Source organism: Balaenoptera musculus, chromosome 14 (genome assembly GCF_009873245.2).
Source record: "Balaenoptera musculus isolate JJ_BM4_2016_0621 chromosome 14, mBalMus1.pri.v3, whole genome shotgun sequence".
Lineage (NCBI taxonomy): Eukaryota > Metazoa > Chordata > Mammalia > Artiodactyla > Balaenopteridae > Balaenoptera > Balaenoptera musculus.
Window position 1 is genome coordinate 8,500,234 of NC_045798.1, and position 20,726 is coordinate 8,520,959.

Genomic DNA, 20,726 nt, shown 5'->3' on the forward strand with positions numbered 1-20,726 from the left:
AAAAGTAAAGACTAAAGAAGACACAGTGGCTGAGCATCAAATAAGTGGAAGAGTCCTTGCTGTAGGAGCTCAGAGGGGGGAGAGGTCAAGGAGGGCCTAGTCACAGCATTTCAGGAAATTCTTCCAGACAGAAGTGGGTCTTGGGCTTGAGTTTGGATTTGAATGGACACTTTCTTACCTTTCTCACATAACTGGCTTCTTACTTTACATAGCTGTATGTATCAATATATCTAAGTGTTTGCCTGTGTTAGCTACAGTGTTCTAATAAAACAGGCAATTTAGTAACAATGTAAACATATAGAATTGCACATTTTAATAAGCAACAGGAAAAGATCAGTATCTATTTTGGTTTCTTTAAAGCAGGGGTTGCCAGACTTTTGCCCAGGGGCTGAGTCTGGCATGCCACCTATTTTTATATGGCCCACTAGCTAACAATGGTTTATACATTTTTAAATGGTTGAAGAAAAATCAAAATAATAATATTTTGTGACATGTGAGAATTACATGAAATTCAACTTTCAGTGTCTGTAAATAAAGTTTTATTGGAACACAGCCATGCCCATTCACTTATTTTTGTCTATGGCTGCTAGAATGGCAGAGTTGAGTAGTTGCAACAGAGACTGTATGGCTTGCAAAGCCTAAAATTTTTACTATCTGGCCCTTTACAGAAAAAGTTAGCCGACCCCTGTCACAGAGTCAGACCTGTTCAAAATGCTCCCCATCAGCCCCAATAAATATATTTTTTGGAGAAAATAGAAAAATATAGAAAAAGACAGAACTATGCATCTGCCAGTCAGAATTGACTGTTGTTAATTAACCTTGTGTCATTTGCTTCAAATCCATTTACCAGTAAAAGGCATAAAACTTAACATTCCTTATGCTCCCCATCTCTATTCTTCCTTCTCTTTGTGGCAGGCTGTCATTTGCACTCATCCCCTTTGACTTTTAAAACCCTTGTATGTAAGCTTTGGTCTGTGAACAGTATAGACTGTATTCTGCAACTTGCTCTTTTACTCAGCATTTTGTTTTGGGCTCTCCCCATGTCTGTACAAACAGATATGATGCATTCACTTAAACTATTGCATCATATCCCATCAAATGGCTATAACACGTTTCATTGATCCATTCCCCTGATGAACATTTAAGACAGTTGTTCCCAGGTTTTTACTATTACCAACACATGCTTGCATGTTGAAAAACATCAGAAGGGGCGGTCATGTTAGCGGAACACTCTGAATTGCTTGTGAGCGCCCCTGCAGCATGAAAGGGACTTTGAACCTTTAATTAATTTGGCCCTTGACTCAGGACTGAGCTTTGCAACCATCCAAGGACTGCGGTGTTAGGCAGCCCTTGTGAGGTCTTCTTTCGCCCCTCCTCGGAGTGCTGTTACCCAGCTGGGACACTAAACACACTCTAAGGGCTCCAGCAAAGTAGGGCGGCAAAGGGGTAGAATGTTTGGGAAGAACATGATGTATGTCACAAAAAGCATCTAAGTAGTCTTCAGGAAAGCCAGAACTTCATTGGGTTTCCTGTAGTTTGGTACATCCGGGTGGAGGGGGGTGGGAAAGGAACACAGTTCCCAGCCTTAGGGCGAGCCCCGAACAGCGGTCTATGGGGAGGCAGGTGCGGAAGGGGGTTTCCGCGAATGGGTGGTGACCCAAAATCCAGGCCGCATCCATCGCCGGGCGCCTGGTGCAAGGGCAGCAGCCGGGACACGGGAGCTGAGCCTCGAGGCGGGGCCCCGGGTGACTCGCAGGCTTGGGAGGGGCAGCAGCCGGGAGACGGGAGCCGGGCCTCGAGGCGGGGCTACGGGTGACTCGCAGGCTTGGGGAACTTCCCGCAGCTCAGACGCCGCCCTGCAGTCCCTGCATTTGACTAAACAAAGCGAGCGCAGCCGGCGCGTCCGGCCTGCCCGAGGGTGCCCCAGCCGCTGCGGGGAGAACCGGGGCAGGTGACGCCGCGGGCGGGGGCAAAGTTGCAGCGCAGCCTCCCGCGCTCCTGCGGCCCGGCAAGGTCTCTGTCCTCCTCGCGGGTCGGCGACCTCTTCCGACCCCCCTCCCGTTCCGGCCTCACTTCCCTCCCCTCCGCCTTCTCCTCCCCTTTCTTCTCCCTTCTCTCCGCCGCGCCGCTACTTTCGTCTCCGCCGCTCCCGCCTCCCTGCCCTCCCCAGCGCGGGGCCGAGCCCTCGGGGGCGCGCGGCGGGCGCGGGCGGCTCCGTGCCGGGGTTCCCAGCGGCCGCAGCCAATCTTTGCGCAGCCCGCGGCAGCGTCGCGCCCGAGCCCGGACCCCGCGGCTCCCCCCGCCCCCGCCCCCCGCGCGCCCGCCGGGGCCGCGGAGAGGAGCGCGCGGCCGCGCCGAGCCCAGCGGAGCCGAGCCGGGGGCGCAGAGCGCGGGAGGCGGCGGCGGCGGCGGCGTGGAGCCCAGGTGAGCTGGCGGGAGCTGGGCCGCGGGCGGGGGAAGCAGCCGCTGCAGCCCCGGCGCCCTCGCCCTCTCAGGGTGCGGAACCACGGCCAGGATTGCAGACAAAGCCCTGAGGCCGGCTCCAGGTTCCCAACACCTAGGGGACCCCACGTGCGCCGCCCCACGCCCTGCCACGTGGGGACGCGGCCCCCGGCGCCCCTTCCCCCGCGTCCTCGGGGCACCGGGGGCCTGGGGGTGGCCCCCTCGGCTGGGCCGCGCCCGGCCCGGGGTGGCAGGGGCGATCCCGGAGTTTGGAACCATTGTCACCGGGGGCCGGGGCAGTCAAGGATCTTGGAGGCGGCCTAGGCCCACCCCTTCGCGTTTGACAGGTGGGGAAAGCTAGGGCGCGCAGGCGAGGAGAGGGCCAACGGACTTTGCGCACCCCTGTCCCCGCTCCCCTCTTGTCTTGGGGGCACACCTGGGCCGTGGGGGGTTGGACACCTGGCGGCAGGACCCTAGACCAGCAGCTGTGGGACCGGGGTCCCTTAGCCTCGCCTCAGTCGGCCCTCTGCCCCCGCCCCCTTCTCTCAACCGGAACCTCACAGGCTTGGTCCTTTTGACCTAAATTCACCTCGGGGCCGCTGCCTACTGTGAACGCGGAGAGCTGCCTTCACCGGCACCCTCCGCCTGACTCTTGGGCTCGCGGGGACGCTGGGCCCGGCCCCGCTCAGCGCTGGGTCTTGGTGCCTGGGGTGCCACCCGTTCCAGCCTTGAGCTTTTCCTGGCTTCCCCACCCCCTGCACTGACCAGTTTGGGAAGCGGGGTGTTTTCACAGCTCTGCCAGCGGCCCTGCTGCTCTCACTTGGCGCTGAAGAGGTTGCACCGAAGCCCCTCCTATCTCCCCGCGAAGGTTGGGGCAGAGGGATGGTGCCTGGTGGGCGGGGATCTCAGTGCCGTCAGTAAGAGGGGCACGCTGGCCTGGGGTGGGTCGTGCAGTGCCCACCTCCTTAGAGGCAGCTTTTACCTTCCTCAGTCTGGAAGTCCCACAGTCCTAGAGATAGAAACTTCTTGTGCCTTAGAGCTTTGCTGTCATTTACCACTCCTCCTCCCCTGGCTCTGCCCCCAGGAGAGAGAGTAAGACAGCTCTGTCCGGAAAGACTCCCTCGCTCCTAGGGGGAGGCAGGGGCAGCAACAAGAGTAGGTCTTTAGAGGAGATAGCCCCCCCCCCCACAAACCACCTCACAAAAACATACACTTTAAGAATAAACAGTGTGCATGCTATGCAAAATGCAGCTTCATGGTGGGTCCTGTAACTTCTTTCCAGATTGCTGATCCGAAACTCTTCCTGTATAGAAAGCAGCCATTTGTAGGGAAAGCACACAATGTGTTTTTGTAATAAAAAGTAATAGCCATCATTTGATGGGCCCCTAACGGATAATAATAATAATGTTCATAACATTTATTGAGTTCTTACTGTGTGTTAGATATTGTGCTGTGTGTTTCAGGCATTATCCCATTTACTGCCTACCAAAATCCTGTGACACAGAGATTTTTATCTCCATCGGAGAAATGAGGAAATTGAGGCTAAAAACAATCCGGCCGTATTGCTAGGAGTTAGCCCATTTTATAGAAAGACTCAGAGAGGTTAAGTTACTTGTCCAGGGTCACACAGCCAACCCAGGCATGTCAGGTCTTAAAGCCTTTGCACTTTACCACCTGTTGTAGAGCAGAGGCCTTTGCAAGGCTGCCCTCAGGTTCTTGGGGAGCCCACAAATGTTTGCTAAAACAACCTAAGGAGCCATGGTGGTGCTGCTGATCGACTTGGGCTTGTGTTTGTTTCCAGGTTGTTAGTGGGCTGGTAGACAAATATATTCACTAATAACTATGCAGTAGTTCTCATCAGGGGTGGTTCCACCTTCCTGGTGAGCGTTTGGAGAAGTATGGGGCGAATTTTGGTTGTCAAAATGATGCTGAGCACTCCTGACTTCTGGTAGGCAGGAGCTGGTGATGCCAGATATCCTGCAGGCAGGCCAGATTCACAGCAGGTGTGAAGAATTGCCCTGCCCTAAATGCCAGGAGTGCTCCTGTTGAGAAATACCAGGAGGAATAAGTGCTGTGGGAGTGAGGAAGCAAAGGGCAGTGGGGGTTCTGGAGAAATCCCTTCTGGCAGGTGTGAATCCAGGAGACTTCCTGAAGGAGGTATCGTTTGTACTGAATTTTGAAGGATGGGCTGAAAAGTGGAGATTGGCTGGGAGTAGGAGGGGAAAGAACTAGGACGGGATGACCTAGCAGAGGGAACTTTCTGGAGTGACCCGGAATGCCCTCCTTGAGAACTGCATCCAAGATGGGCTGGTGGGTGGGGAAGCACCTCTCTCAGGAGGAAGGGATGGGCTGGTGAGCCAGGCCAAGCCTGTTTTCAAGGCTTTTGGGCTCAGATTTTAACGTGGGCCGCAGAATCACCCTTACCCCATCATGAACCCATTTTATGGAAGGACTTGGAGAAACTAAATAGCTCATTCAGGATCACTTGTGACCTCCACAGCATGCCTTCTTCTGGTGGTTGTGGGAAGCATATGGTTCCCATTTCCTTTCCTGATCCCGGGGATTTTGGGCAAATGCTATTTCAGATTTTCCTTCTGGTCAGAGGGCCTTGTTTTGCTGTTTTTCGCAGATGTTTTGCTTTCCCAGTAGCTTCTCCTCTTTGGACTGGGTTAGAGAGCCCAGATGTGGGGTTCACTGGCTCCATGGTGCTGCAGTGGCCTTCAGCCTCACTTCTGTGCCTTCTTTCCTGGAAGATTGAGGAAATTGCATTTCCCTTTTGGAATTGACTTTTCTTCTTTCAGGCTGTGCTTGTTACAACTTTACTGACCTGTTAGTAATATGTGACCTTTTGTGTCTGGCTTTCATTGAGCATAATATTTTCAAGGTTCACGCATGTTGTAGAATATATCAGTGCTTCCTTTCTATGACTGAATAATATTCCCATGTATGGATACACCACATTTTGCTTATCCATTCATCTTTTGATGGACATTTGGGTTGTTTCTGCCATAAGAGCTTCTTAAGGCCACTTTGACCATTCCTTTGTCTCCACAGCCCCCAACTAATAAACCTCTGGGCACAAAACACTGTGTTGTCACTGAATTTGCAGGGAGAGGGTGATGGAAGGAAGGTTCTCTAAAATCAATTGGAGACGAGCTTCCTGGAACAAGGTTTTCGAGACTCCCTTAACGCCACTCCCACCTGCTCTTCCACGAGAATCCTAGCTTCCGTCTTAGCCCATCGCCTCTCAGGTCACCTCACAGGTATTACAAGTGTGATTTTCAGGGAGAGCCTGGATTTCATTCAGTTTCATTCTTTTCGGTCATGATTTGTTTAATGTAGGTGCCATGTGATTTTATTGGTATATATTTTGTGAGACCTTTTTCCAGGTAAGTAAATCCATAAAGTAGAGAAGACCTCACCAGACAGTTGGTGCTTGAACCCTGTGGCCAGGCGTGGAGTCAACTCAGTCTCCTGATAGCCTTGCCAGGAATGCCCACCAAGGACGTGGAAATGGAGCAGCGTGAAAACTGAGCTAGGGGGAAGTCCAGAAAATTCCAGCCCCTCAACCCCTCCCATATGACGGCTGGGAAAAGTGGAGGGCAGAGAGGAAGGGAGAACATGGTCTTTTTAGAGAGAGCGTCGCCTATGAGCCATGTTGTGTGCTGGGCACTTTTATAGAAGATTGACTCTACAGCTGCCCTTTAAGTAGGTTGCTGCAGCTTCATTTTACAGCTGAGAAAATCAAGGCCCAAGTCCCATGAGATCTGTATAGTTTCCTGACATATCTTCTAATCCTGAGCTCTCATGTCTCCCTCGGCCTCCTTATGATGCCAAACGATGCCCATTTTCTCATGGAGTGGAATCCACATTCTCCAGGAGGTTATGGTGTGGAAATAATTTCCAAATGCTTGTGCTCTCAGGAAAATAAGATTTTGAATGATTATTTTTTCTTTCTTCCCTGACTGGATCCCTTCCCTGATAAAACCAAAAAGAGGGGCATATTTAAAAGAAGGTGAGCGCTGTTAGACTTCATAGGGAAGACCTCTGGCTCTGGCATTCCCTTCTGGGGCATGCTAGTGACCAAAATGGTGAAGGAATTATTTTAGCTGCCAGTGTTTTCAGTTTCAGTCATGTGCGTAGTGTTGCTGCTGAATTTTCCCCCTCAATTATGAACCATTTTAAGGATAGAGAAAAAACCCAAAGTTTTGTTTTGTTTTGTTTTTGACTGGCTCATGGTTTTGGACGGCTGGAAGGAGAACCAGGAGGTGATGGAAACGGGACAGAGCAGGCCGCTGGCTCTGGAACCCTGATGATCTTTCACTGAACCCACACTTTTGGGAGGGGCTGGTGACAAGCCCTGCCCTGGGAACCGAGGAACACTGGGACTTGGTCCTTGTCCCTAAGGAGCTCCCAGGTGAGGGGTCTGGAACTGTTGGGGATCACTTTGGAAAAGATGAACAATTCTAGCATTTTTCCCTTTTGAAAAGGAGAGAAAGAAAATTGGAAGAGTTGTTGTGCCCTTACCCTCACCCCATCCTGAAAGCTGCTGAGCAACTATTTTTATGTTGTCCCTTTTTATCCCTGTTGGCTTCTGTAAATAGTTGAGAGATGGCGGTTGCAGAGATAAAAATGCTAATTCCAACCTGGAGAGGAGCGACTGATGGTCCCCCAAGGAAATGCGGGGAGAGGCCAAGGTCTTGCCCCTCTGCTTGGGCGTGAGGTAGGAAGTGAGTGGGAGTGGGTGGGGAAGGGACATTGTGGGAGGTGGCTGAGATAAGCCTCTGCTGGAGAAGTTTAAATGGGGAACCAGTGGTTTGGGTGGTGGGCAGGGTGTGGAGGAAAGGACACCTCCCTTATGGGTTTTTAAAGCTACTTTGGGATTTTGCCGTTAAGGCCTCTGGCAGAAAGAGATTTTATTTAGATTCTTCCCAGATAGTTCTCCTGCCCTCTGGGTACAGGTGTCGGGGACAGGGTTGGACCCCGAGAGCCAGCTCCCAGCCCCTCTTTGGCCCTGCCTGGGGTTCCTTTGTGCTGGAGGCTGGGGAGGGAGGAGCTAGATTTAGCATCACCTCCAAACAGCAGGGAAGAAGGAGGAGAAGGGCTGTGAGTGGGCGAGGCCCGGATGCCTGTGGATTCCCAGTCGGCCCCCTCCCTCTCTGATTTGTCAAGCTACAGAATGTTGGAGTCAAAGTCTTTTTCTTTTCATTAAAAATTGAAATTTCAGTTGTTTCCCAGCCTCTTCCTTAGGTTCAGTGAAAGACTGGGAGGGATTCAGTAGGAGGAGAGGAAGGAAGTATGATGGTCCCCACCTCCCTTTTCTAAATACCCCCAACATCCACACCCACACTCACCCATTCACACTTACTGGCTCTTCAAGGCAGGGGCCTCCTGTGCACACCTGGCTTTAGGTACCGGGTGTGTGATGGGGGCCGCTTCTCCATGATACTTCATTATTGACCCAACAGTAGCTGCCTAGGAACTCTTAAGGCAGTGGAGCTTCTTGCTCCGCCAGCATCCAGGGCCGAAGGGGACACTGCCGGGGTCAGGGGTCATGCCCTGGCCTAGCCTAGAACCTGCTGGGCTGCCTGGGAGAGGTCATCTCACCTCCCTGGGTCTCAGGCACTCCTTCTGGAGCCCTAGTGCGTTGATTATGAAAGCTGTGAGAGTGCGTGCAAAATTCTTGTGACACAAATAAGCAAGGATGTGAAATTATATGCACACTTTTCTTTTAATTTTGTAGAAAGTGATGCATATGGATAAGAATTAGAAGGGAAGATGAAAAGAGTTAAGTTGGCAGGTTGTGATTAGAAACAAAAATTTTATTTTAATATAAATTAAAACCAATTGAGGGGCTTGAACTTGATAGCCGTTGAAGTATTTTCTTGGCAACAGCTTCTGTTTAGGGAGCATTTGCTGTGTGCAGGGGCCGGTGTGGTAGGTGAGGTAGGTATTGTTATCCTCAAGGTCACCAGCTAAGGAGAAGTTCTGTGCCCCTGATCACAATGTGCCCCCCTTTCTAGGAGCCTTTGATTTCACACCTGTGCCCTCCCAAATTGCTGTGTGATTTGGGGCAAGTCACTCAGACTCTCTGTGCCTCAGTTTCCTCATTGGTGAGATCATGATAATAGTAACTAACTCATAAGTTTATTGTGATGGTTAAATGAGATGATACATGCAAGATGCTTAGAATAGCTCCTGGCACTTGGCCAGCAATAAAGAAGACTAGTCATCACTGTTACTGTATCTACAACTACTATGGCTGCCACTGTAGTGATGTGATTCTTGTGTTAAAAGTACTAGTCAGTTTCTTGCCTTCATTTCATCCTATTCTTAAGCCCTTTCCTTCCCTGTTTTTGATTTTTTTTCCTTTAAAATTAAAAAAAGAAAGAAATTAAAAAGGAGTTTGGAAGTTCTTGTTTCTGCCAGACCATCAAGGTGAAGGCTGTCAGGGGAGTTGCAGCTGCCTGCCAGTTTGGCCTGGCTGGGAGCCTTAAGGTGTAGGGAACTTATCATCTGGCAGGGAGCTTAGTGGAAAAGCTTTTCTGTCAATCAGCTCTGTGTCATCTGTCCGTTAGGACCAACTGCAAACTAACTTGAGCAAAAATGGGAATTTATTGGCTCATGTAGTTTAAAAACTCCTGGGGTAGGTGGGCTTCAGGCATGGCTGGATCCAGGTGCCCATGCAATGTCTCCAGTTTTAGTTCTTTTCTATCTGTTGGCTCTCTTCTCTCTCTGTCAACTTCCTTCTAAGGCAGGGTTCTCCCAAGCCCCTGGTAACTCTAGAAGTACATCTTCATTGCTCTATGTTCCACAGAAAGAGACATTCTTAATACTTCCACAACATCCTAGAATAAAACTTAGTGGACTGACTTGGGTCACACATCTACTCTTTTTTTTTTTTAAATAAATTTATTTATTTTATTTTTGGCTGCGTTGGGTCTTCGTTGCTGCATGCGGGCTTTTATCTGGTTGTGGCGAGGGAGGGTTACTCTTCGTTGCCATGCGCAAGCTTCTCATTGCGGTGGCTTCTCTTGTTGCAGAGCACTGGCTCTAGGCATGTGGGCTTCAGTAGTTGTGGTACATGGGCTCAGTAGTTGTGGCTCGCAGGCTCTAGAGTGTAGACTCAGTAGTTGTGGTGCACAGGCTTAGTTGCTCCGCGGCATGTAGGATCTTCCCAGGCCAGGGCTCGAACCCGTGTTCCCCGCACTGGCAGGCAGATTCTTAACCACTGCGCCACCAGGGAAGCCCCACACATCTACTCTTGAAACAATCACTTGACCAGAGCAATCAATGTCCAGTTAACCAGACTTGAGTCATAGTGGAACCCCTGAAGCTGATGGCACGGACAGCTCCATGGAGTCACCTTTCACACAGAAGGATGGGTTCCAGACATAAATCAGGCTGCTGTTATCAGACTAAAGGAACATAGAGTCTAGGCCAGTTAAAGAAAGCGTCTGACCTTCTGAGTGGCCTTGGGATGAATGAAATAAACAATGACCTCTAGCCAATATTTATTGAGTGCTGGCAGTGTTCTAGAAAGTTCTAGGTCCTGGAGTCCAGCAGTAAACAAAAAGGCAAAGGCACGGCTCTCACAAGTTAAGTCAAATCGATGTCTCTGTGCCCATGCACGTCTTTCCTGAATGCTGTAAGACACTGAGCCTTCACACTCTCCCCTCTCACACAGATTGGAGCCAGAGGAATGGGCTAGATATTCCCCTTTGTTAGAGATTTTGGCTCAGCCTGGACTTCATTCCGGATACAACATGTGGACATAGCAAGGCTGTACCTGTAATTTTTAGCCCCTTTCTGAAAAACTCAGACCAATTTTAGCTCTACTTGGAACCACTGCATAACTTTAGACAAATTAGTAAACCTTCCTGAGCCTTCATTTTCCTATTGGTGAAATGAAATTGTTGGAACAGGTGACCACTGATCTCATAGCACTAATATCCAGTGCATCTCAAAGTAGGGCCTGTAAGGGTGAGATAGGTCATGCGAGGTAGAAAAGGGAAGGACATGTAATAGGGCACTCAGCCTGTCCTTGGCGTTGGGGAGATGAGGGGAAGCAGTGAGGACTGTGGCACGCCGGCGAGCATATCTCCTGTCCAAAGCTTCAGGGAGTTGTTGCCAGGAGCGAATACAGGTCCAGTGCTATCAGTGTCCAGTTATTCAAGAGACTCTGGAAATTTTGATTTTTATCTGAACTCTCCTGGCTCTAAAATGTTGGCATCTCATTCAAATAGTTTTAAATACAGTGTAGGCCAAACAAAATACATCGGTGGCCAGATGTCATGCGATAGGGACTTTTTGCTCCAGGAACTGTGATGGGATGGGGTCTGTGCACACTAAAGCCAGCACTATCAGAGTTCCCTGGTTGTCCAGTGGTTAGGACTTGGCGCTTTCACTGCCGAGGGCCTGGGTTCAGTCCCTGGTTGGGGAACTAAGATCCTGCAAGCCTTGCGGTGTGGCATAGACAGATAGATAGATAGATAAATAAAGCCAGCACTATCCCTCGTGCCCTCTGCCAAGGAAGGGCCCTTGTTTCTGGGGAGACAATCAGTTTCAGTGCCTCTAAACTAAAAAATATGCAAGGAAAGACAGTTGTAAGAGTCTGTGTCACTGAATCTGATACGACTGCTTGTTTGGGCCAAGGCCCCGAATCTGGAATATTCTAGCTGGTGTCAAGCCTCAGCGCTGCATCGGCTGTACAACTGAGCCTCCCAGGTCTCCCACTTAAGTATTGGGAAACACCCTCTGAATCCGTGGCCCCTGGGGCAGCAGGCTTCTGCGGTTGGGAGGGGAGCTGTGTTAGTTTGCTGGGATTGCCTTGACAAAGTACCGCTAACTGGGCAGCCTAAACCGCAGAAATGTATTATCTCACAGTTCTGGAGGCCAGAAGTCTGAGACCAAGGTGTTGATAGGGTTGGTTCCTTCCAAGGGTCATGAAGGAGAATCTGGTCCATGTCTGTCTCCTGGCGTCTGATGGCTGCTGGCGATCTGGCGTTCCTTGGCTTGTAGGTGCAGGACCCCAACCTCTGCCTTCACGTTCTCATGGTGTTCTCCCTGTCCAGATTTCCCCCTTTTTATAAGGACACCAGTCATATTACATTAGGACTCCAGCATATCTTTTTGGGGGGGGTCACAATTCCACAACCCATAACAGGTGCCGAGTGGGGTCCCTATGGCTTTGCCTGGGACACCCCTCCTGCTCTCATCAGCTTCCTACAAAGCTCTTGTGCTCTGGCCCCTCCAGCATGCCCATCCACCCTCACCCCCTTCCCAACCTCATTCAATCCCAGGAGTCTTCTTTCTGTTCTGTCCGCTCTCCCACCTCTTTCCTGCTGCGAGGCCTTCTCAGAATGTGTTTCCTCCTCCTGGGGCAAGTTCCCGCCCCCTTAGCACCTATTCACCCTGTAGATCTCAGCCTAAATATAATTTCCCCAAGTGAGGCTTTCCTTGGCCTCCCATTCAGATCTCCCCTGGGTCCCTGTGTTGTTCTTTTTTATCTCATCCTGGTTTTCTCCTCCAGTTTGTGCTTTTAGAGTCACTTGTGCACCTACTTTTCAGAAATCACATCTGTTTTGTTTATCTGGCACGTAGTAGGTCCCCAGTAATTACTTGTGGAAGGAACAAATGGGTGAGTGAGTTTGCTTTAGGACCTCCCCGGGCCTCAGTTTCCCCAGGTGAGAGAAGATGTGGCTGGCCAAGCCTGTTATCCCAGGGAGGACATTGTCCCTGGCCTTGGCGGGATCCTCACAGCTATTTTGGGCCTCTTTGTTGTCCCGTGTTGCCCGGGACCTCAGGGGACCACGCGAAGGGTGTATCATGGGTCAGGGCATGTCACGGGCCCACTCACTGGCTACTTGCTGTGCTGCAGCTCCCGTGGTGGTGGCTCAGCATTTGGTAAGCAGGCGCAGGTTGGAAAATGCCCCCAGGATATGGGAATGTGTTTCCTGGAGGCCGCTCTCACTTGGCAGAGGAATGAGCGCTCCCTTCATCCTGGCCTGGAGCCGGGTTCATCTGCTCCAGGAAGGGTCTGGTCCTCCATGGAGCTGCCTGTGAGAGGGGAGGGAGGGGAGCTCGGGGCTGCCAGCCAAGGGCGGTGGGGAGGCTTCAGGGCCTGGAGAAGGACCCATGGATTGGGGCAGGAGGCTCGGGGAGGGGGCTTTTGAAATTTTGTCAAAACTGAATGCTTAGCTGTCCCTCCCTCGCAGAGGGCCTGTGAGGATTAAATGACCCAGGCAGAGCTGTTTCAATGTTTGGTGAAGAAATGCTCAGTTGGATGTTAGCTGTTATAATGCAAACCATTGTCTTTTTGGATGATTTTTCTTCTCCTGGGAGTGTTGGTAGCTTTCAACAGATCCTTAAAAGGCATGTGACCTCATAGGATCTGTGACCTCAGAAACGGTCAGATTCTGGCTTGGACTCTGTGGGGTCAGTGGTGCTGAATGGCCAAGTCCTTGCCTGCCAGGCCTGCTGCGGACCAGTGAGGGGCCTCCAGGTGGCCTCGAGGCACTGAGGTCTGTGTCCCTTGGGGCTCTTTCCTGAGACCTGAACACACCTATCCCTCCAGCACAGGGGCGCGCACCTCTGCCCCAGCGCCAGACAGTGCATTTTTTCTCTCCTTTCTCCTCCAGGCCTCAAGGGCCAAGGCACGGGGCCGGACGCCAGCTCGTCAAGGAGACTGATTAAATGCAGCTTTGCCGGGGGTGGATGGCTTGGTGTCCTTGGCCTGGAGTGGTGATCGATAAGCAATTGTTTTTCTGTTGGCAAGAAAAAAAATTTTCCATTAACTGTCTCAGGTGCTGCCAGACTAGTTTTCTTTTCAGGAACTCTGCAGCCATGTCAGAGGTGGCTCTGGGAGGGAGGACGGGCCAGTGGAGGGGAGGCAGGCCCACGCTGCCAGGGCTACAGAACACACACAGGAGGAGGAACATTCTGGAGCATAGCCTGGCAGGTAGTAGGCATTCAGGAAGTATTTGTTGAAAGAAGAGCACTTAACCATGCACCAGACATGAATACTGAGTTCTTAGTTCAGTTAGTCCTCATGACTCTCGGGTGAGTGCCCATTTTATAGAAGAGAAAACTGAGGCTGTGGCCCCAGGCAGTCGAACTTCAGGGACCCTGCTTTTCCCCTCCTGGGAAATAAGGATTATAAAAAGGATATGTAAAGGAACAGCAGCTGAGACCGTGGAGAACATTGAACTTGGGTTGTACTCTTTCACAGATGAGGAAGACAAGACAGGGACACATTTAATGATTTCTTTCTCAGATACAGTCAGAGTGGGATAAAGGATTAGGAGATAGAGCCAACTGCTCCCTCCCTGTGCCTCGTGCCCCAGAGGTAGCACTCGGGCCTGATCATCCTAACTCCTACTGTGGTTACAGTTGCTTTCTTTTAAAAATTCATTTCTCAATAGTTACTCTGCACACTTACTTTTACAAAAGTAAAAGCAAATACAGTGAAAGTTAAGTCCCTCCCACCCTGCCCCCCCGCTTCTGCAAACCAGTTGTCTTCTCTTGAGGCCACTCTTATCATTTTTTTGTGTATCTTTCCAGAAATATGCTCTGCATATGATTATGTACGCGTGTATGGCCCTTTTCCCCCTATGCCAACAGCAGCATTCGAATGCCTTGGTTTTTTCCATGTAACAGTGTGTCTTGGAGCTAATTCACATTAGGATATACAGAGTCACCTCTTTTAAAATGAATGCCTGATTTTCTCCTGGGCTGCATGTACCTCATTTTATTTACTCAGTCCCCCGTGGATAGTCATTTCAAACCACACTACCAAAATAATTTTGTACGTATATCATTTTTTTATGTGTGAGATTGTAAGGTAAATACTCCCAGGTGCAGAATTGCTAAGTCAAAGGTATGTGCATTTGGAATTTTGTTAGATATTGGTGAATTTCCCTTCATAAAGGTGATGCTAATTCATACTGCCCATAGCCTCATCAAAATAGTGCTGTTGTTATATTTTTTGTCTTTGCCAATCCGATAGTTGGAAAAAAGATATTTCATTGTAGCTTTATTATTATTTTCTTAATTTTAGTAAAATATATATAACATAAAATTTACCATTTTAACCACTTTTAGATGTACAATTCAATGGCACTATTTACATTCAGAATGTTGTGCAGCCATCACCACTATCCATTTCCAGAACTTTTTCATCACCCTAAATAGAAACTCTATACCCCTTAAGCAATGACTCCCTGCTCCCCTCTCCCCTGGTCTCTGGTAACCTCTATTCTAAACTTTCTGTCTCTATGAATTTGCCTATTCTATAAGTGAAGTCATACAGTACTTGTCTTTTAATATTTGGCATGTTTCACTTAGCATGTTTTCAAGGCTCATCCATGTTGTAGCATGTGTCAGAACTTTATTCCTTTTTATAGCTGAATAGTGTTCTATTGTATAAATAGACCACATTCTGTTTATCTATTCTTCCATTGATGGAAACTTGGGACGTTTCTACCTTTTGGCTATTGTGAATAATGCTGCTGTGAACATGGGTGTATAAGTATCTGTTTGAATCCCTGCTTTCAATTCTTTTGGGGATATATATATATATATATATATATATATACCCAGAAGAGGAATTGCGGAGTCAAATGATAATTCTACATTTAACTTTTTGAGGATCCACCAAACCATTTCGTTGTAGTTTGAATTTGCACTTCTCTTACCATAACTGAGGCTGAGCATCTTGTCACATGATTGGGTACTTTGTTATTCCTTTACACTGTACTCTGTGTTCATAAATTGTGCCATGTCCGGACTGGCATGCTGTTGATAGTTCCTTAGTGCCTTTCCCATTGATCTTTCCCTGCTCCACAAGGGACCCCATCTGCCCACGTCATGGTCCAGATTGCATACATAGAAGCTATTCCATAAATACTTATTGCAGGACTGTCCCAAGAGGGCGGGTAGCATTTCTCTGCCCCTCAACCAAGCCCTCCAGGAAGCACTGGCTTTCTGCTCCCATCTTTACTTTCCTCTGTATCCCCCCACTGCCACCCAGTGTCTTAAAGAGATATCATTTTATTCATTCATAAAATCTCTCTAGTCAGCCCTCACTGTTTTCCTGGCACCTTTGTGACATGGGTGATCAGCACAGAGCTGCCACTGTCTGTATCTGTGGATATACTCCCTGAATTCCAGTGGTACCTGTGACATTTGTCCAGCAGAATTTGTCAAACATACGAACCAAAGGTTAATATTCTGTCCCAGAGACAGAAGGAATTGACAGTCTAAGGGAGTGTGCCAATCTTTTTTTTTTTTAATTCACATAACATAAAATTAAGTATTTAAAAATGTACAACTCAGTGGCATTTAGTCCATTCACAGTGTTGTACAACCACCATCTCTATCTAGTTCCAGATTATTTTCATCACTCCAAAAGGAGACCCCATACCCATTGGCAGTCACTCCCCTTTTCCCCCAACACCTCCCCAGCCCTAGGCAACTAGTAATCTACTTTCTGTCTGTATGCATTTGCCTATTTAAAAAACTTCATACAGGGAAATTCCCTGGCTGTCCAGTGGTTAGGACTCTGCAGTTCCACTGCAGGGGGCACGGGTTTGATCCCTGGTTGGGGAACTGAGATCCTGCAAGCCACGTGGCATGGCCAAAAAAGAAAAAATTTCATATAAATAGGATTATACACATGTGACCTTTTGTGTCTGGCATCTTTCACTTAGCATCATGTTTTTGAGGTTCATGCAGTTTGTAGCCTGTGTCGGTTCTTCATTCCTTTCTAGTCATATTCCGTTGTGTGGACAGACCACATTTTGCTTATCCATTCATCTGTCCGTGGACACGTAGGTTGTTTCTTCCCTTTTGGCTGTTGTGAGTAGTGCTGTTTGGATATATACCTAGGAACGGAATTGCTCAGTCATATGGTAATTCTCTGTTTAATTTGTTGAGGAACCACCAAGCTATTTGATGTTAACCTTTTTTTATCTCATATTTGCCTTACATCTTGCAAGTACTAGCTGGGGGCTGAACTAGGGAAACATTAGATAATAGGTATGTCGAGCCTAGCTCCTCAGACGACACAAGCTTCCCTGGCTCACACACTCTCTGCTGGTGTGACCCCTGACCCCCACTCCTCAGCTGAGAATAATCGGCCAGGCCAGGCCAGGGGACTGGACTCCTGTGCTCATGGTCTTTGCATTAGGAGACCTGGACAAACCCCCCTCCCTCTCTTGAGCCTCAGTTTCCCCATTTACAAAATGAGGGTATAATGGCAAACCAACAACCTAGGGTGCTTGTGAAATTATCCTGAGGTGTGGAAGATATTTTATAATCTGTAAAGGGCTGTCTGAATCATTGCTATTGTGAAGTGATGCAGCCTAGAGGTCACCATGTGGAAGTGTTTCATTTGGCCTGCCCAGCATTTTAAAATATTTAAAATAGTTGCTAATTTAAAAAAAAAAATCAAGAGATCTCACCTAACATCCTGGCTTTAGGGCTTCTCTTGAAAAAAAAAAAAAAAAAAAAAAGAGGGGTTGGGGAGATAACCAGACAATTCTAGGCCCCAATCCCTGTTTAACAACAATTGGCTTGAGCTGGAGGTAGCTGCCACCTTTGTAGGAGGCATGGGGGCTCTATTTTGGGGTTTTCTCATACTTGGTTTCTACAGGAATTGAATTTGGGATTCTTGTTTTGTGTGAGGAGGGGCTTTTAGGATGAGGAAATGTGAAACAACAAGGTCCTACTGTATAGCACAGGGAACTATATTCAATATCCTGTGATAAATCATAATGGAAAAGAATATAAAAAAAATGTATACATATGTATAACTGAATCACTTTGCTATACAGCAGAAACTAACACAGCGTTGTAAATCAACTATACATCAATTAAAAAAAAAGGATACAGTGAGGAAATGTGGAGTAAGCTCTTTTGTATAGACGCAAAAGATTTCAGATCACACTGTGTTTTGCAAGATATTTTTTTCAAGGACGGCGACTCAAAGCAGGAATGAGGCACCGGTCTGGCCCAGCAGGAGAGACCCCCGTCCCTGCTCCTGCCGCACAGGATGGGGGCAGCTGACCCTTCCTCTCCCTGCAGGTGGCGCCGCTGCCGGATGGGAGTGCCCGGGCACGTGCGTGTCGCATGAGGTCGGCACACGCACCATGTCATCATGCGTCTCTAGCCAGCCCAGTAGCGACCGGGCCGCCCCCCAGGATGAGCTGGGGGGCGGGGGCGGAAGCAGCAACAGCAGCGAAGGCCAGAAGCCCTGTGAAGCCCTGCGGGGCCTCTCGTCCCTGAGCATCCATCTGGGCATGGAGTCCTTCATCGTGGTCACTGAGTGCGAGCCGGCCTGCGCTGTGGACGGCGGCCTGGCCCGGGACCGGCCCTTGGCCCCTGGCGGAGAGGTCCGCCTCGATGTCTCCGGGTCCCAGGCCCGGCCCCACCTCTCCAGTCGCAAGCTCTCTCTGCAAGAGCGGTCCCTGCTGGATGCGAATGGGCGCTGCGTCTACCCGGCCCTGCCCCACTCGCCCGTGGGCTCTCCGCAGTCCTCGCCGCGGCTGCCCCGGAGGCCCACGGTGGAGTCGCACCGCGTCTCCATCACCGGGATGCAGGTATGTGAGCGGCGGCCCCTGGTGCCCTGTCCCGCGCCCGGAATGCCTCCGCTTTGGGTTGGGCTCCCCCAGAAGGATTCCAGCGCAACCAGTTGATTGGGGAGGTGACCCCAGGAAACCCAGGGAGACGTCAATAAAGGGTGCATGTTGGAGCCAGTTACCACTGTGGGCAACTGGGCCTCCACCTCTGGGCAGCCCTGGGAGACAGTGTAGGACGGAAGCCCCAGAGTTATTCCATCTGAGGGCCAGGGAGCTGGGCCTGTTACACCAACTGCTGGCAGTCCCTGAGTGTGGGCAGAGCATCTCTGGGACAGACAGAGCCTCTCACAAAGAGATGCACGTGCTGGCAGTTGGAAGTTGTGCCGGGGGCTCTGGAATGCGGATGGTGGGTCAGTGAGAGGCCCTGACCTTTTATACATCCATAAAACCACCCTGACAAACAGCACGGCCCCAGTTGCTGAGTGTTTGCCTTCCCAGGCACTGCCCTCAGCACTGTACCTGCACTTCTCACTTGATCTTTACCATAAACTTCTGGGAGGTGGGTTGGAACTCAGATCCCCAACAGGGTTCACAGGGCCTGATCCGCCCCTGCCCCACCTCCTGCCCCATCTCCTACCTTTGTGCTGCCAACTCACAGAGCTCCGACCTTACCCACTTCTTTGTCTTCCTCATTCCCTCCGTTAGGCCTTTACCCTTGCTGTTCCCTCTGCTTGGAACCACACCGCCCCCTGCCATCTTTGCAAGGGCATCTCCATCTGGCTTCCAAGTCTCAACTCAAATATCACCTCCTCTGAAGGGCCTCTCATTCCACCCCCTCTAAACAGCCTTCCGTCCCTCTCTGTCCTTGTTGCCCTGTTGACTTTCCTTCTCAGCACTTGTCACCATCTGATTATCTGTGTGTTTGTTAAGTTGTTTATTGCCTGTTCCCCCCCACCGCCCCCGCCTCAGCTAGGATGTTAGGAACAGTCCTGTCCACCACAGGGCCCCCAGCACTGAGCACGCTGCCTGGCACATAGTCGCTCAAAAATATTTGTTGAAGGAAGGAATACATTTTGTTGGGGGACGTCTGGAAATCAGGAATGGCTTTCTAAAGGGGCTGATATTTAACTACACACTGAGAGTTCACTGCAGGGGGTGAGCATGGCATGAGCAAGGGCCCCGAGGTAGAAGGCATGAGCCCATTTTAAAAAAATTGTTATTGTTGTTTCATCTCCTAGTTTATTAACTAGCCACAGGCCACCTAGGTGACAGAGGTAGTCTCATTCCTCTAATATTTTAGTTTTAAAAGTATGATTACCATAACCCAGCTAAGTACCAGCTATGTATGCCAACATATTCCTTTCCATAGAATTCAGGATAGGTCAGGGATTCAGTTAACTGGAGTGTGGGGCCCAAAATGGGGGGCACTGTGGAAGCAGGGCTGGAGAGTGAGCTCGAGTTTGTATCAGTTAGAAATGAGTCAGCTTAGAGAAACAGATATCTCCCAACAACAGTGGCTTTAACACAATAGGTTTTTTTTAACCATGTAAAATAAATCTAGAGCTAGGCATTGGGGATTGGTGTGGTAGTTGTGTTGTTGCTTTTGCCCTTAAAACCTCATGATCTCAAGATGGCTGCTGTGGCTCTAGCCTTCACAGCTCCATTCCAGGCAGGAAGAAGGAGCAGGGAAGAAAGGCAAAAGATGTCTGCCTCCTAAGTCAGTCCTCTTTCCTGGAAGCTCTACCCAGCAACTTCTGCTTATCTCCCACTAGCCAGAACACATGGCCACTTTAGCTGTAAGAGAAGCTGGGAAATGCAGTTTTCTAGCCTGGAATGTTGCCACGCAGAGTTCCACTTATAAGGAAGAAAGGAGAGACTGGTGTTTGGTGGGCAACTAGACAACTCTGCCAAGGTCAGAGCTTTAGAGGGGTGGAAGGTCAGGCTGTGAAGTCAGGACTTGACTCTGGAAGCAGCAGCGAGCTGGGGCTGATGTGGTCAGAGTGTATTCTTGGAAGATGAACTCAGCAGCGTGTGGGGGCTAGATTATGAGGCAATGAGACCCCTTAGGACAGCTCTGCAGGGCCCTACCTCTGCCTGTCATATCCCTTCAGGACTCAGGGGAATGAAAACAATACTGGAGAGAAGCACAAAACAAACTAAAAAGTCCACCAGTGAGGTGAGAGATCTGTGGGCCCGTTACACAGCAAGTCAAAGATGCAGGTCTGATGTGGAACTAACTCCAGTCAAAGGAAGTTGAGAACTGATTTAGTGTGACACCGTCTATGCCTCCCCAACCCCATCCCAAAACAGTACTCTGTATTTTCTACAGATGCATGTATGTGTGCATTTACATAGAAAAAGGCCTAGAAATTTATACACCAAACTGATATCAAGGTTCAGGGAGAGGGATAGAATTGGGGCATGGGAGGGGTTTCAAGGGAAATGTTGGGCTTCTCTGTAACACTTGAAGTTTTGCTTTCTATCGTGTTTCTTTTCCCAGTTTTACTTCTTGTATCACTTAACATGTTCAGCCTAAATATACTGAGGTATAATTGAAGTGAAATAAACTGCACATATTTCAGATGTGCAGTATGATCAGTTGTGATGTATGTAAACATCCATAAAACCATCACCCCCATCAAGATCGCAGACATTTCCAGCACACCCAACAGCACATCCCTCCCCCACCTCCCCTTTCCCAGGTAG

The 20,726-nt window shown here is 49.5% G+C and overlaps 1 protein-coding gene across 8 annotated transcripts in view; it reads left to right on the forward strand.

The window, feature by feature from the left end:
- Positions 1-1,859: 1,859 nt before the first annotated feature.
- Positions 1,860-20,726, forward strand: part of CAMKK2 (calcium/calmodulin dependent protein kinase kinase 2) — a 55,274-nt gene continuing 36,407 nt past the window's right edge. For 5 of the 8 annotated variants that reach the window (XM_036875011.1, XM_036875017.1, XM_036875016.1 and 2 more), the window contains exons 1-2: positions 2,372-2,424; positions 17,527-18,041. In XM_036875011.1, the coding sequence (XP_036730906.1) occupies positions 17,592-18,041 (450 nt within the window). In that variant the 5' untranslated portion in view covers positions 2,372-2,424; positions 17,527-17,591. Of the gene's footprint in view, positions 2,014-2,371; positions 2,425-6,643; positions 6,860-12,284; positions 12,349-17,526; positions 18,042-20,726 lie in introns of those variants that run through there. The other 3 variants (XM_036875012.1, XM_036875015.1, XM_036875014.1) reach the window with 3 other exon arrangements.